The sequence below is a fragment of the Glandiceps talaboti genome, chromosome 9 (genome assembly GCF_964340395.1).
Source record: "Glandiceps talaboti chromosome 9, keGlaTala1.1, whole genome shotgun sequence".
Taxonomy (NCBI): domain Eukaryota; kingdom Metazoa; phylum Hemichordata; class Enteropneusta; family Spengelidae; genus Glandiceps; species Glandiceps talaboti.
The window spans coordinates 21,960,568-21,975,750 of record NC_135557.1 but is presented as its reverse complement, the minus strand read 5'-3'; the positions used below and the strand labels follow the sequence as shown (position 1 = coordinate 21,975,750).

At 34.2% G+C, this 15,183-nt stretch overlaps 2 protein-coding genes across 3 annotated transcripts; one reads left to right on the top strand and one right to left on the bottom strand.

Annotated features, from left to right (window-relative positions):
* Positions 1-66: 66 nt before the first annotated feature.
* On the top strand, positions 67-6,656 carry LOC144440389 (very-long-chain 3-oxoacyl-CoA reductase-B-like). Its single transcript, XM_078129758.1, has 8 exons — positions 67-404; positions 699-821; positions 1,603-1,778; positions 1,925-2,004; positions 3,170-3,251; positions 3,900-3,965; positions 4,357-4,503; positions 6,431-6,656. The coding sequence occupies exons 1-8, from the start codon at positions 221-223 to the stop codon at positions 6,539-6,541; spliced, it is 969 nt and encodes a 322-aa protein (XP_077985884.1). The 5' UTR covers positions 67-220; the 3' UTR covers positions 6,542-6,656.
* Positions 6,657-8,382: 1,726 nt separating this feature from the next.
* On the bottom strand, positions 8,383-15,085 carry LOC144440378 (uncharacterized). 2 transcript variants are annotated; one of them, XM_078129746.1, is made up of 5 exons: positions 14,957-15,085; positions 12,416-12,589; positions 11,416-11,583; positions 10,241-10,399; positions 8,383-9,477 (listed from the first exon to the last, which is right to left on the bottom strand). In XM_078129746.1, the coding sequence occupies exons 2-5, from the start codon at positions 12,546-12,548 to the stop codon at positions 8,666-8,668; spliced, it is 1,272 nt and encodes a 423-aa protein (XP_077985872.1). In that variant the 5' UTR covers positions 12,549-12,589; positions 14,957-15,085; the 3' UTR covers positions 8,383-8,665. The 2 variants fall into 2 exon arrangements, with proteins under 2 accessions (XP_077985872.1, XP_077985873.1); XM_078129747.1 differs by lacking the exon at positions 14,957-15,085 and adding an exon at positions 14,157-14,244.
* Positions 15,086-15,183: the final 98 nt, after the last annotated feature.

Here is a 15,183-nt window from a genome sequence, read left to right as displayed (position 1 = left end):
GATTGCAGCGGAATGCTGACGAGTGTGACCAGCGCCCTCAAACAACAGGCTGCCGACAGACACGAATCACACGTTGCTCGCCCGGCGCCCGTCCACCACAGTCCAAAGTCTGTCGACCTGCAACTTAAACTCTTTTCGCTCGCAGTTACGTCTGATTCTTCAAACTGAAGACCCGTGATATACCCCACAGCATTTATTTATTGTAACTTACTTGTTTGAAATGCAGTTTGATATTACTGGTATTTTCGGAAGTGTTCAACCAGTGTTAAAGTTAGTTGGGTTGGTTACTGTTACCTATGTATGTATACGAATACTATGGACTTTGATTCATATAGTCAAAGTATTTTATTTGAGTCCAGTGTTAAGATTACATGCTGATATCAAGACATTCGGACCATGGGCAGGTTAGTTCATTCTCATACTTTATCAGTATATATATATGTGTACTTTTGAATTTGAAAATATAAGTAACATAACATATATATGACACACACAGTGACACAGGCAGGAAAAAGTTCAGCTGTTGAACAGGGAGAAATGAACCAAATTAGAGGATTGTACACGCATTTATTTTGCTAAACCTTGTCATTAATGTCAGATTTCAAAAACAATTCTCCTCTGCAATGTCTGATCATGATGATGTATATAAGACTGCTCTCAGAAGTTGAATTTAACCTGGTTTGACCTTTGACCTTTAGCTGTTACAGGTAGCACAGATGGTATTGGTAAGGCCTATGCAGAAGAATTAGCTAAGAGAGGACTAAATATTGTCTTATTGAGTCGATCTAGAGACAAACTAGAGAATGTTGCCAAGGAAATAGGTAAGTGAAGAATAGACCAAATAAATCTTATTGTGATGATTTAAAGATGAACTACAGAAGGTTGCCATAGAAACTGGTAAGTGACGAAAGAACTGAAGATTGTTGTATTGATTTAGTCTATATATCAATTAGACATAATTATAAATAACTGTTTATAAGTATAACTTTAACACCCAACTTTTTAGCTATAAAAATATAATCATGCACGGAATATATTCTGTATAAAATCGCCTCATTATCTTCACAATGTAGATAGGTTTTCCCCTTATACCTCCATGGTATGTGACATTATTTCACATTCCTTCTTCAAGTAGGAAAATGTAGTAAACTTGTCTCAAATTATTAACAAACAGTCAAAAAATCATTTCCCATTTCTCATCCAAGATTGCCAATAGGGAACTTGCAAACCCGCCATGTTGAATGTTGCATCGTGGGAAATGTGATAGTAAATACTCATCGGTGAACATTATAAACAATGTTGTTTGTAACCACAACTAATCAATTCATAGTTACCCTGACCATTGTGGGAGGTTTATTTTATCAGTAGCTCCAGATTTAGACTGTAAGATACGTTGTGACGTTTTGCCCTCACCGGCCTCCTCTCACACATTAGGGGTTGGCTGATGTTTGAGGGCGCCCCGTCATGGCGTACCTTACAGACTACTCCAGATTAGGTATTACGATAACCTCAGATGAATCCCATAGTCCTTTGCGTCTGAGCATGCTCAGTCTGGATTGCAAGTTCCCTATCTATTGATGTGTCAACTTTTTATTCTTAAAGAAACAAAGTACAGTGTGAAGACAAAGATTGTCGTTGTAGACTTTACTGGTGGAGCAGAAATCTATGATGTCATTACCAAGACATTGGAAGGACTACAAATTGGTGTTCTTGTTAACAATGTTGGAATGGCCATGCCGTATCCTGAATATTTCATTGATATTCCAAATGTTGATAAGGTAAGGTAATCCTATCTAATAATACTTGATAAATATAAATGTTTGATAATGTAGAATTTTTCTTTTCTTTTGAAATTCGAACATTTTAAATTTAGAAAAAAATGAAAAATAAAATTGAAAAAATAATTACTCTCTTTAATCAACAGTTCGTCAGTGATATTATAAATGTAAATGTCCTAGCTGTGACAATGATGACAAGAATTCTTCTCCCACAAATGGCTCAAAGGTAAGTTACCATGGCAACAGATTGATATCGATTTGTAAATTTGACATGTTGTCCAAGAGCAAAGTAACAAAGAGTGCCAAGCCATCATGATAACATGTAGCTTTCTGTAAGGTTCAGTTTGATTATTTAGTTGTCTGCTTATTGCACTGTTGTTTTTACATTGGTAGCTGTCACCATACCTACTAGCCCTCGAAAACAGCTAGCTTGTGTTGAGAACAGTTAAAACTGCTTCAGTAAACCACACCCCCTAAAGTTGTTATCAAACATTTGTATATTCAAATTATATGTAAATTATCGCATACACACTTCACATGCTTCATATGTCAACTCCTATGTTCATCTCTGCTGTGGGTTCATTTACATAATGACTTCATTTGAATAACATCATGGCTGAAATCAGGTTATTGGGTGTACATTTACATAATGACTTCATTTATTCAAGGGTACTCTTTTTAAAATTGTACTTACAAACTTGATCATGCATTTGTTTTGGGGGCTAGGAATGTCACATTACAACTAAGCTACCAATGTCAACACACCAGCACATTAAACGAGCTAATTGTTTAGGAAAGAAGGACAGGAGTGACACCTGTTGCCTGTATTATTTATTAATTTGGGGCAGACTCTTAGTGAGTTTATACATTCTTTGATGAGATTTATGCTGTGTATTTAAAAATCACTCATGGTTATATTTACTGAAGTATATACATATACTATCACTTGCCATTGACTGAACCCATACCTGCGTATTAAAATATAGCAAATATAAGATATGATGAGATCATGACGTAATTTGGTATACATATCAAAAAATGTAGAGGAATCCAGGAAATCAAATACTCTATAAAGACAAGTGTAAATGTCTAATGTCATAGAAAGGAATGGATTGACTTTTAGTTTAATCAAGGTTATTTTAACTTGAGTAAAAGGTTTATAAACTCAGCTTGTGCCACGAAAGATGATAGTAATGATACATTTTGACCTTTCTGAGGTTCACATAGCCCCAATTTATCATGTAATTTCTGATATTCTCTTGGTAAATTTAAGCCTAGAATCAGTTCATTTTAAGGATAAGTGAAAAGTAGGGTTTGATAAACAATGTAAGCAATTGACAAAATCAGATTAATTAACTATTAAAATAATTTATCATTTTTTTATATTGCAGAAAGAAAGGGTTGGTTATCAACGTAGCATCAGGATCAGGCAAGACTCCAACACCATTACTTAATGTGTACTCAGCTACAAAGGTCAGAATTATAATGTTTTAGTGTGTGTGTGTGTGTAGGGTGGGGGTGGGGGTGGGAGTGACACTGTGACTTTTGTTTTTATACATGTGTACATGTGTGTGTGTGTGTATGTGTGTGTGTGACTTGTGTGTTGGTGTGTGTGGGTAAGTGAGTGGGTGTATGGGTGGTCCTCTACTATGTACAGTGTATGTATGTGTGTGTGTTTGTCTGTCTGTACCTATGTACGTATGTACACCCACGTTTATGTATGTACAATTGTAATGTGCATGAATTATGTTTTGACATATATATTTTTATGGATATTGATTTTTAGTCATTTTTCATATTACTTCTCTATTAAATTATACTAGTTATTATGAACACTTTATCAAAAGGATGTCTTCCAGAGATATGATGATGGTTAACTTTTGGAAAGTGTCATCTTAAATTTCATTTATCTATTATTCCATAAAAATGATCAAAATTTACTAGTGATAAATATATGCATATACGCACCATAGGGGTAAACAACATTCAATGATGTTCCAATGCCTTCTTATTGGAGTGAATTATATACAGCGCCCTCAGTGGCAGGGTTTCACACTAGCAGTCTCCTATGATTATTTTGTCCTGCAATTTCTTTGACAAAGCCTTGTTTGTATTCTACAGGCGTACATGGATTTCTTCACTCGTGCACTTAATGTTGAATATAGCGATAAAGGTATCATAATTCAGGTGAGTTTTATGACTTATAATTAATATTCTAACATTGATTATATTTCATAAGTCAACAACTTACCAAAATGAAACACTAAAAAGTATACTTAATGTATACACATTCTGTACTAAAGGTATACTTTTTCAATGTCAAGTACATTACAAGTATACTTAACATAAACTTGGTTGTTATGAAGCTAAATAATTTGTTGTGAAATACAGTAACTATACTTAGGATTATTTTGTACTCATTAAGCTTAAGTACATTTCAAGTATACTGGAAGCACCTTTCCATGATCCAACTCTCTCAACTAGTCAATATTACCTATATAAGTTTGCAGTTATTAGAAGATCTCAAATTCGATCGGGATAGGAGTTTTTGAACCGTGTTTTAATGTTATGTTTACAGAGTGTGTTACCATTCTTTGTATCAACTAAGATGTCATCTATGAAACCATCCTTTACCGTACCATCAGCTGAAGATTACACTAAACAAGCTATCATGACAGTTGGAGTAGAAAGTCGTACACATGGTTTTATCTCGCACTACTTACAGGTGAGTATATCCATGGTTACATCTCACACTGGCATACAAGTCAGTCTCCATGGTTACATCTCACACTGGCATACAAGTCAGTCTCCATGGTTATATATATCATGCTACTGACCTTTAGTATCCATGGTTATATCGTGCATTATTCATTAGTTGTTATGGCAACAGACACAGATAATCTCAGCATGAAGAGAAGGGGTTATAAAGTTTGTTTTCAAACAATATTTGTTATATATGTTACTGTAACACGTCTGTGTACATAGGCTGTGATTGGTCAGCATTGAATCACATGACCTTTATTAAATAGACAATTGCCCATGTGGTTATATTGCCCACACATGAAGAGACTATTGCCCAGATCCAGAATTATTGCCCACTGTATTTCAACCAATGTGTATCTGATCTGCACATCACCACAATGACATTTTCTAGTGTTGCGATCTCTGACAAGTTTACTGTATTGTTAGTTGTAACCATGGAATTTGTCATTCTGATGAGCATCACCGACCAAGACAGATCGAAAGCTAAAAGACTTTGAACTGGTAATAATAATAATAATAATAATTTTATTTCGGTAAAGGGCCACGGCCCATCACACAAAAATTACATACACAGGTGAAACACACTGGATTGGTCAACATATAGTAAAAGTTATCCAACTACACATATGCCATAAGACGAAATTAATGATACAAAAATCTAGACTTCCTTCAAAAACCTCTCTCGTGTTTGGAAAGACTTAAATATGAAAATAGCCGAACTGAAAATTAAGCTTGGAGTTTGCATTTGAAAGAAGATAATTAAACTTTTCCCTGGATGGGAAAGTATAATAATACTTGGGAATGTGTACGGCTCTGTCATCAGCATATAATGGACATGACATCAAAAAGTGATATTCATCTTCTATAATAGAAACGTCAAAAAGTACACAAAAAGGGCAGCATCGAACAGTTAAAAGAACTTTGAACTGGTTGTGTGTTTTAACCTCTGTAGATCAAGTTGACTATAGTGAGAGACACAAGCTTATTTCTTGCAGAAGTCAAGTCAATATTATAACAAATACTGATTTCCTTGTCTGGGTAACAAATGAGCCATAGGGTCTTTGGAGCTGTCACAAGTAAAATGATGTATGCATTCAATAGGGAACTTGCAATCCAGACTGAGCATGCTCAGATGCAAAGGACTATGGGATTATCTGTTGTTATCGTATTACCTAATCTGGAGCTACTGATAAAACAAACCTCCCACAATGGTCAGGGTGACTATGAATTGATTTTTTGTGGTTACAAACAATGTATCAAAATTGTTTACAATAATAATTGATTAGTATTTATTATCCCATTTCCCATGATGCATCATTCAACATGGCAGGTTTGTAAGTTCCCTGTTGTTAGCATGAATACAATTTGGAAATGTACCAGCCTTTAGATTAGTCAGACATAACAAAAAAGACTTCATGGTTCTGATTATGCTCAATGTTAGAATAGGTGAGTGTCTAGTTCAGGTAGTTATGTTTTCCATGGTTTCTGTGTTATTGGTTTCATTTCATCAGATGTAAAGCCATTACAGATTGGTAGAACAGTTTTGCATTGTCTTTTGATGTTGATATCAATTTCCGCCCCCACTGTTTCTTGCGAGACTTCACAATATTTACAATTTTTCTTTTCTCGAATATGTAAAAAAAAGTTTACGGTCAATGTGAAAAACTAGGCGGGGTTGGGTAACTGGAACCAAACTATCAAATATGCATTCAATAGTTATGAATAATATTATTTGGAAATGTGCCAGCCTTTGGATTGGTCATGATCAAAATTTTTGTGAAGACTCCTGGTATTCAACCCTGGTGTAGGCACTAAATTGTGACACTGCCCTCAGTGGCCATTAATTGTTATTGTTTTAGTATTTACTTTTATTATATATTGTTTTACAGGCTATACTGTCTGATCTACTTCCAGAAAGTATTGTTATAAATACTCTCTTCAAATTCCTTAAAGTTGGTCGTAAGCGATATTTGAAGAGATTAACGAAGAAACATCAGTAGCTGAGGTGGTCTGATCAGATGGTTAAAGTTACCTGCCTAAGGGATCAGCAACAAAACTTTGTACTTGAATCAAGTGATATGATATGAGTTGCAAATATGATCACCATAATAATTATAATCTACATCTTTGTCAACATTTTCAAAATTAAAAAATTACCAGGATCAGAGGAACACTAATATGAAGAAATATAAAAGAGACATTAAGAATGTAATCTAGTAATGTAATTGGATATCATTTTAAACTACACTGTGTCTCTGTAACTTTTTATCCTAGTCTGTCCTTTTTTTGTTTTTCTGTGTACTTAATCTTACAACAGGTTTCATTGGGAGAACAGTGTTTAAGCACAGAAATGGTGTCTGTATATGAAAGATTAATAAAATAAAATAAATTAAAAAGATGCTTACTTGTAATGTTATGGATATTTTATGAAACACACACGGCTGGTCTATCGTAAATCCTCCCAGCATCCATTACTCTGTTTTCAGAAGCCTAGAGCTCAATAACCAAATCTATTTATTTAATTAGCATAACACTGATGGGCTCACCATGTCATGATCTACTCTTCATCTTTACAACCCAAGAAACATGACCACTGAATTTTACATCAATCTTTCCAGCAGTTTAATTTTACTCATTTTACAAACCAGGGGATAATCATATCTTAAGGGACTGGAAGAAAGTGGATCTAAAATTAAAATTTTGTGGAGGAGGCACCATTAATACAGCATAAATTTGTCAAAGAGCAACTAGAAATTTAAGCAATTTGGGGGGAAATACATTTTAATTTTGATGTACCATTATCCAGTTTAGGCATCTCCTTGATTCATAAACATTAATACACTGGCACAATAATATGGGGTCTAGTGACATACATGAATATCTCAAGTAGGAACAAAATCGTTGTAAACCAGACGGTAATATACTGCCTTATGAATATTCAATTTGACCCCGTTGTTGACCTCTCACGTACAGTAGGCCCTTCGCGGAATAGGAAACAAATAGGTACCGGTTCGTCCCGTAATGTCAATATCATATTTATTTGTTCTTTAAAGTATATGACAATACTATGGATGGATGTTAGTGAAATGCATACTATGACATCATAACATTTTGTTTGCTAGTCTAATCCATTTGTGTGATTTTATAAAATGTCGTTTGCTACACCTGTAGATATTATACTACAATAATTATAGTAAACATACACTCTTAAATGGCACAAATTTAAACCGTTTCTTTCCAATATTACAATGAAATAATACATTTTGCATAACACTGTCAATTGTAAATATAATCATTTAAAGTCTAAGGCAAACAATACTCAAACGTTAATCTAAGGTCACGTGATAACAGGTAGTAACTCAATGTCTTACATTCTAGACATTCTTCAAGTTGCCTTTGGGCTTTACATGTTATAATCAATCAACACATGAGTGACTTTGTTCACGGGCGGTACAATTGGTGATCTGCCATCTATACTGTTCAGTAATGTTGAAACACAAAAACAAACGTCTTTGCACTCACCCAGAGTGAAAATAAAGACATCGTCTCAGGTGGGTGGTAAGGCTTTTATTGTTACAAATGAAAAGATTACTACTATAAAGTTGCTGTTTTGACAACTAAGGTTGTAAAACAGAAACCATATTTATTCAAGTGTTGCATTTTCAACCAAACAACTATTTTTTTAAGAATAACAGGATATAATCATGTACATTACCATCTCAATTAGGAACTAAAAGTTAGCCAGAAAATTTTAAGATCAAATCATATATCAAAGTTCTTTGTTACACAACACATATATCAAATGATTGACAACTAAATTTATATTAACATAAAATGGCAGAATAATGATAATTGATATGATAAAGTGATATTACTGCATATAGAGTTAGTTTTACAATTGTTATCACTTGTACTAGATATGATATGCAATGTTTTTGCCCAAATCCCCAACATTTTCTTTTCATGGCTTTAAGAAGTACATGGATATGATGACAACTGGAATAAACAGACTTGGTTAAATTAGTGCAATTCACACCAGATCTGAACAACTCAAACGTGCTTCTTTCGAAAGTATTCTATGTTTGATATCGTTCTGAAATATACTTGATATGCCGTTTATAATTTCACAAATTCAACACTGTGATGTGGTGTTTGTGGTAATGTGATACAGCAATTCTGGTTGTCGTACCTTCTCTAATTGCTATGAACCTTGGTCTCTCGATACAAGAATGTATAATTGTAATCTCTTTCTTCTCTGTTACCATGACTACTCTCTTGTTGACATGATCACAAATATAAATATTATTTTTATGATCAGCATCAAGGCCAAGTGGCATATTTAATTGGTTTTGGCCAGACCCTATACTGCCATGTGAAGATAAGAACTTCAGGCTTGAATCAAAATACTGTATCCTATGATTTGCTAGGTCGGAAACAACAACCTTCTGGTCATGTGTTACAACCACTGAAAAGGGATAATTAAACTGGCCTTCACCTTGACCTTGCCCTTTGATCTCTGTTACCTTTTCTCCCATTGTAGTAAACATCATCAATCTATGACCACTGTAGTCAGTGGTCATAACATAATTACCCATCAAAGCTATGCAAAGAATATTTTCATTTTGACAGATAATTCTAATTATCTTCTTACTTTCATTTGTGACAATAACTTGTTTATTCTCAACATCATGTATGTAATACATATTATCATTAGACACTGCTATGTCCAATGGACAGAAGGGCTGTGTAAATTTCCCCTCAAATGTTATCTTATCGACATATTTCAAATCACCATTCAATATCTGAATTCGGTGATTATCTTTATCTGCGACCAGTAACAAACCAGATGGAGTCCAGGCTAGACCATTGTGATGGTTGAACTCTAATGGACCTTGACCTTCCTGACCTATAACCTTTTCTGACCACTTTGATGTACCTGTAAAGAAAGAAGAATTTATTCAAGTGCTTCCTCTGGACTTATTACATTGCATAACTGTATGCTTATTTAGAAATATGTATGGTAAAATTTCCAGTGGTCTTACTATGCACAATTAGTATATATATATATGTACATCAACATCTCCTGACGAGTGATTTACTCACGAAACAGGCTTGTAGAGACGAAAAACCCGACTTGATTTTCTTCTACCCTCAACATATACTCCGCTCTGCGTGCAGACGTATCGAGCACTGTACTACGGACAAATCTTACCACTGACTTCCTATATATATATATATATATATATATATATATATATAGTTTTGGTAGTACTGGAACTCTTTCTTGGGTGTAACTCGGAGTTTCACGCATATTGCGATCATCAGACACTCTGTCTTATAGCAGATTGATACTCACCGAGTTATATATATATATATATATATATATATATATATATATATATATATATATATATATATATATATATATATATATATATATATATATATATATATATATATATATATATATATATATATGTTACTACTGTTTTCCATGTTCTGCTACTATCCCAAAGTATGTTTTCCATGGCATGGTCCTACGATTGTTAGTAAAAGCAGCATTTGATTTCTTCAAAATATGCATATATTTTGTGTAATGTAGTATTACGATGAGATATTAAAATGTTCTTAAACCATGAATACCTTTAATAGAATACTTTACAAAGAACCTAAAAAACGATCATATTAATGACACTTACCACTATCTTTATTCAGGCTACTTTTATTATCAACAGATCCAACTTTAACACCCTTTGCAACTAATTCACCATCAAGCTGGTCTAAAGCATGATCAAATTTCGACACATCAGAGAAGTCAATCCATTTCCTATTACCAATAATGGTACAAAGCCATCCATCTGTTAATTTAAAAAAAAAACTTAATTGTAGCATCTGCCAGGATTTGGTAGCAAATATGAATTTAAACTTCGAATTAATACTATTGCATTTTTAAAGGACTATAGCAGTGCTTGATTCTTTATTAAAAATTTTTTTTTGAAAGCGTGAGTGAAAAACATACAATCCATGTTATAGATTATAAGATTATTCAGTCAATTTATATTTCGTTTTCTTCTAGAAGACAATAAGAAAAAAATAATGTTAAAATAGGAGTGATTCTTAGAAGAATAAACTGTGAACGAAGAGCATGCGTCATCCAGTAGTGACGCAATTAGCAATGACAAAATTTTATATTGGAATGTAACATACAAGACGTTTTGTAGTTCACTAATTACAAATATAATTACAGTTAATTCGCAAAGACGTAGTACCGGTATGTGTATACTCGCTGAATTTGTGACTCGGGTTTATTCGTTCGCTATACAGCATGTCTTGAAGCAATTTCAACCAGACATTATGATCACAATATTAATCCTTAAAGAATGTCCAATAGATGATTATTCGTCCAAATTTACATAATGTCAGCAGTAAATGTAAATGGTTGCACTAGTTCTCTTGTTTTTAAGTAGTTGTATGTGTGTAAATTTACATATGACTTGATATATATATATATAGTTTTGGTAGTTCTGGAACTCTTTCTTGGTTGTAACTCGGAGTTTTACTGTGAAACTATATATATATATATATATATATATATATATATATATATATATATATATATATATATATATATATATATATATATATATATATATATATATATATATAACTGATATAATGTAATCACTGTCCATTGCACCAATCTTGGACGATGCCGTAAAAGAGGCTGTAGTTTACGACGATGGTTTCTAAAACTCGATAAAAAGGTTCAAAATTGCTATTGGGACATACTGCATATATAGAGTACTAGTGTCGCCAATTAAAGTCACAAGTTCAGCGAGTAGACATATACCAGGACATCAAAAGTACATCTCACCGAATTCGGCGTCTTTTTCAATCTTCAATGGTATAATTGCCTTCTGCATTTCATCTGCATATCTCATTTCTGTCTGGCAATCATCAGAACCTTTGTAAGCACGTGATATACACATAACGATGACATCAGCAACGTCTACACCTTCTGTCATGGATCTATTGGTGTCACCTTTAATGAATAGTTATTCTTAATATTTGTAGCTTAACCGAATCTTCATTGCAAACTAGTAGGAAATGAACTGGATTTATCATCAGTTAGAATAAATATAGTGTGTGGCGGGTTTACTGAACATCAATGGCTTGTATAATAGTAAGGTCGGAGATGGCATATACACAGAAAGTTTGCAACACTATTGAAAGATCAGTCTAAAAACCTTGACTAATCGAAAACATTAGTCCTGAAGAGATGTAAACAACTCTTATTATGCTGCATATAAAAGAATACTTTCGAAGTTGCTGGCTAATGTTGTATTCGTACTAAAAGGAATGATAGTGACAGTCTGTATTTGAATTTGAAAGTTACCTTATTAGTCGCATGACTGTGAATCTCACTTGTCGGAGATTACTTGCGAAATTTTAGAATTTATGATTTTCATTTACATTCACAAATAGAATTAGGTATTGGGTGTATTCCGAAAATCCCTGCTGATGAAAGATTTGCAAATTAGGCCCTGTGTCACTGTGTGGAATGTGCTGACGTTAACATTGTAAGGAATCTCATACACCTTGTGTCTTTGTCGTTACCTCTCATAGCAGCTAGTATGTATTGGTTCCATTTTGTCTAACTGTTTGTTTGTTTGTTTGTTTTGTTTCACCAAACAGTAATCCATCCAAGTTTGAATCTTTGCTTGTCTCTCCTCTCTTCTGGTGTGTTTTTTGCCAATTGCAATATGCGGAAGTCGTTAGGAGGCTATCTTCCAGCATTTAAGTTGTTGATTAACTTTACAATTCATTCTTACTTCTAACATTACAGAAACATATCATTGAATTGTAATTCTTACTTCTCATGTGACTTAAATCCATCCATGTTTTGTATCCTCTCTTCTCTAACTCTTCTTTGATTTGTTTTACCATTGATAATTGGTTCCACTCGTACGATAACATAACATGGTTTGTTGTTGCGTTACCTGCCATCTCAAAGGGTAGATGTTACATGTAATATATTTGACTGAATGCTATAGAAAGATAGAAATGGTCAGCAATTTATTAATATTCTAATTTTCAGATAACGAAGGCAGTTTGATACAAAATTATCGTATATCTTTAATATCTATTATAATGATAGTAATATTATATTGATATCTTGAGTAATACTGTACGTAACAAGCGTATAAATTATTTTGGATTAGATTAGATTAGATTACATTAGATTAGATTAGATTAGATTAGATTAAGTATGGTAACAATAAATTCGTCTCTTTTCCTTAGAATGAGACATAGTCATGGCATAAGGCTTAATTGTGACAATCCGAAAGACCTCAATTCTTATGACATAACCGCCATGACACGTGAATGCAAGTATGTCGTACTTGGGGCATTTGCACGACACGAGTGCATGTAGTGTTCTCTGGGCCCTTACTTTCATGAACGGAACGACAGTGTTACTAAGGATAAATACCCCTAACTACCCACACTCATGTGGAACGTGGTTCTGTTATTTTTACATATGTTATCGAAATAAACAAACTTCCGTTACAAACAAAATAAAGATAAAATAAATGCCGACAACAGACAGACAGACAGACAGACAGACAGACAGACAGACAGACAGACAGACAGACAGATAAAGGGACAGACAGACAGACAGACAGACAGACAGACAGACAGGCAGGCAGGCAGGCAGGCAGGCAGGCAGACAGACAGACAGACAGACAGACAGACAGACAGATAGATAGATAGATAGATAGATAGATATTCAAATTACCCTAAGTTGAGTACATACTATATACGTTAATGGATGTTAAGATAGATAGCAAAAATGGCTGACAATATGCTGGTATATAGTACCAATAGCCTGGTCAATGGTCATGAATACAGCATCAACACGTCGGAGTATGTGGTACAGAGTACGACAGGGACCCCACATTAATTGTTGTCCCTGTCATGAATTTGAATTGGACAGCAATCTGAGCTGAATATGAAGTAATTGTTTACGTCCTATATGTATTTTATTCTGTCAGTCAGACATAACATTACCTGACCTGACACGTCCTTGCTCTGTATACAGCTTATATCTATACATGGTGTCCTGTTAACGACGAGTGTCTCTGCAAATTATCGTACGCCATTATCTTCTGTAAAACGTTTGTTTACGGTCGTTGATTTTGTACGGTATATGCATTTGTACGTAACTGTGTCTGTGTGCATGAGAGAGAGAGAGAGAGAGAGAGAGAGAGAGAGAGAGAGAGAGAGAGAGAGAGAGAGAGAGAGAGAGAGAGAGAGAGAGAGAGAGAGAGAGAGAGAGAGAGAGAGAGAGAGAGAGCGGGAGAGGGAGAGGGAGAGGGAGAGGGAGAGAGGGGGGACATGTACATGGACTTGTAAATAGTTATATATATCACATTGTGAAAAATAAATTAATATAGTTTCTTAAACCTTAAGTTTGTATGTATTTTAATGCTGATTGGGAGTGTGTATTTATCAAACCTCAGATCTCCTATAAGACAGTAAATCATTCAGTCCCAAAAACAGTCAAAATGGTTCTGGGTAGGGGCTATACAAATTTACTAAGCACACGAAACTTACCTTCAGATGCGATGGGGTCATCTACTTCTTAGTAACGTTTTGTGAATTGATAAATCGTTACAAATAAAAGAATACTGCACATCTGACTCCTTACTATGGAATGAACTATGCAGGTAGTATTGGACTGACGTCAATATCTAGAGGTCACTAAAGGTCAGATATTAACACGTAGATTATTGGCCTATTCTAATATATGAGACCAGACTGTCAGAATTCATTTACAATTTGCCAGGACTGTCAAAAATGTAAGCATGACCTAAACAGCGACAGTATAATACACGGGTCAAGACCTGAACTCAGTAAATAAAGGTTACTTAACATCGACTGTATGATATGTAGGACAGACTGACCAGTACTAACTCATAGTTGGTATATGTATCTACCATTCTATTTGTATCACGTGATTCTAATGTCGACATACATGTGTCTATGTATTTGTTTTTTTTACTTGTTATTGTATTATCATTATGTTTTATGTAGATATACTCAAATTTTCTCGTTATATACTTACCAGTTTGATTATATCTTACTAGTTGTGGTAAGTTGTTTGTCCGTTGACCTATTTGCGAAACATATACTGCTCAAGTGTTAATTTTTAGCAGAAGCTTATACAGGCTATACAGGCTATATACCGTTCACTACTTGAATAAGAACTAGGCATGTAAATGTTTATGTTCATTATTACCTGGTTGGGAAAGGTACCCGCGTTTAATTGTATAAGCAGCTTCAAAGGAAGTTACAGTTAAAACCAATTTATAATCATTTAGTCAAATTCCAATAGAAATACCCCCCTCACTTACATGTTAGTTTAGAATGCCTTTCCATTTCACCCACAACAATCACTGTACTATTGTTATGTCGATTAACCGCCTTGAAAATAATAGTTTATCGATGCCGGGATTTTGAGGTGAATGTCTCTCCGACTACTACGGAATCAGAATATATAGCGCCACCATACGTCAGACAGCTCACCTCTTCAGGTCAAAGTCAGGTCATACGATACACATAAGGCTCGGTTTGGTATTGA

Excerpts from the sequence above, each read along its gene's own strand:
- LOC144440389 (XM_078129758.1), top strand. The coding sequence starts at position 221 with ATGCAGTTTGATATTACTGGTATTTTCGGAAGTGTTCAACCAGTGTTA. Across the intron at positions 1,779-1,924 it reads ATATTCCAAATGTTGATAAG|TTCGTCAGTGATATTATAAA; the intron begins GTAAGGTAATCC and ends TTTAATCAACAG. Across the intron at positions 4,504-6,430 it reads TTATCTCGCACTACTTACAG|GCTATACTGTCTGATCTACT; the intron begins GTGAGTATATCC and ends ATTGTTTTACAG.
- LOC144440378 (XM_078129746.1), bottom strand. The coding sequence starts at position 12,548 with ATGGCAGGTAACGCAACAACAAACCATGTTATGTTATCGTACGAGTGG. Across the intron at positions 11,584-12,415 it reads GGATTTAAGTCACATGAGAA|GTGACACCAATAGATCCATG; the intron begins GTAAGAATTACA and ends TATTCATTAAAG. Across the intron at positions 10,400-11,415 it reads TGAAAAAGACGCCGAATTCG|ATGGATGGCTTTGTACCATT; the intron begins GTGAGATGTACT and ends TTAAATTAACAG.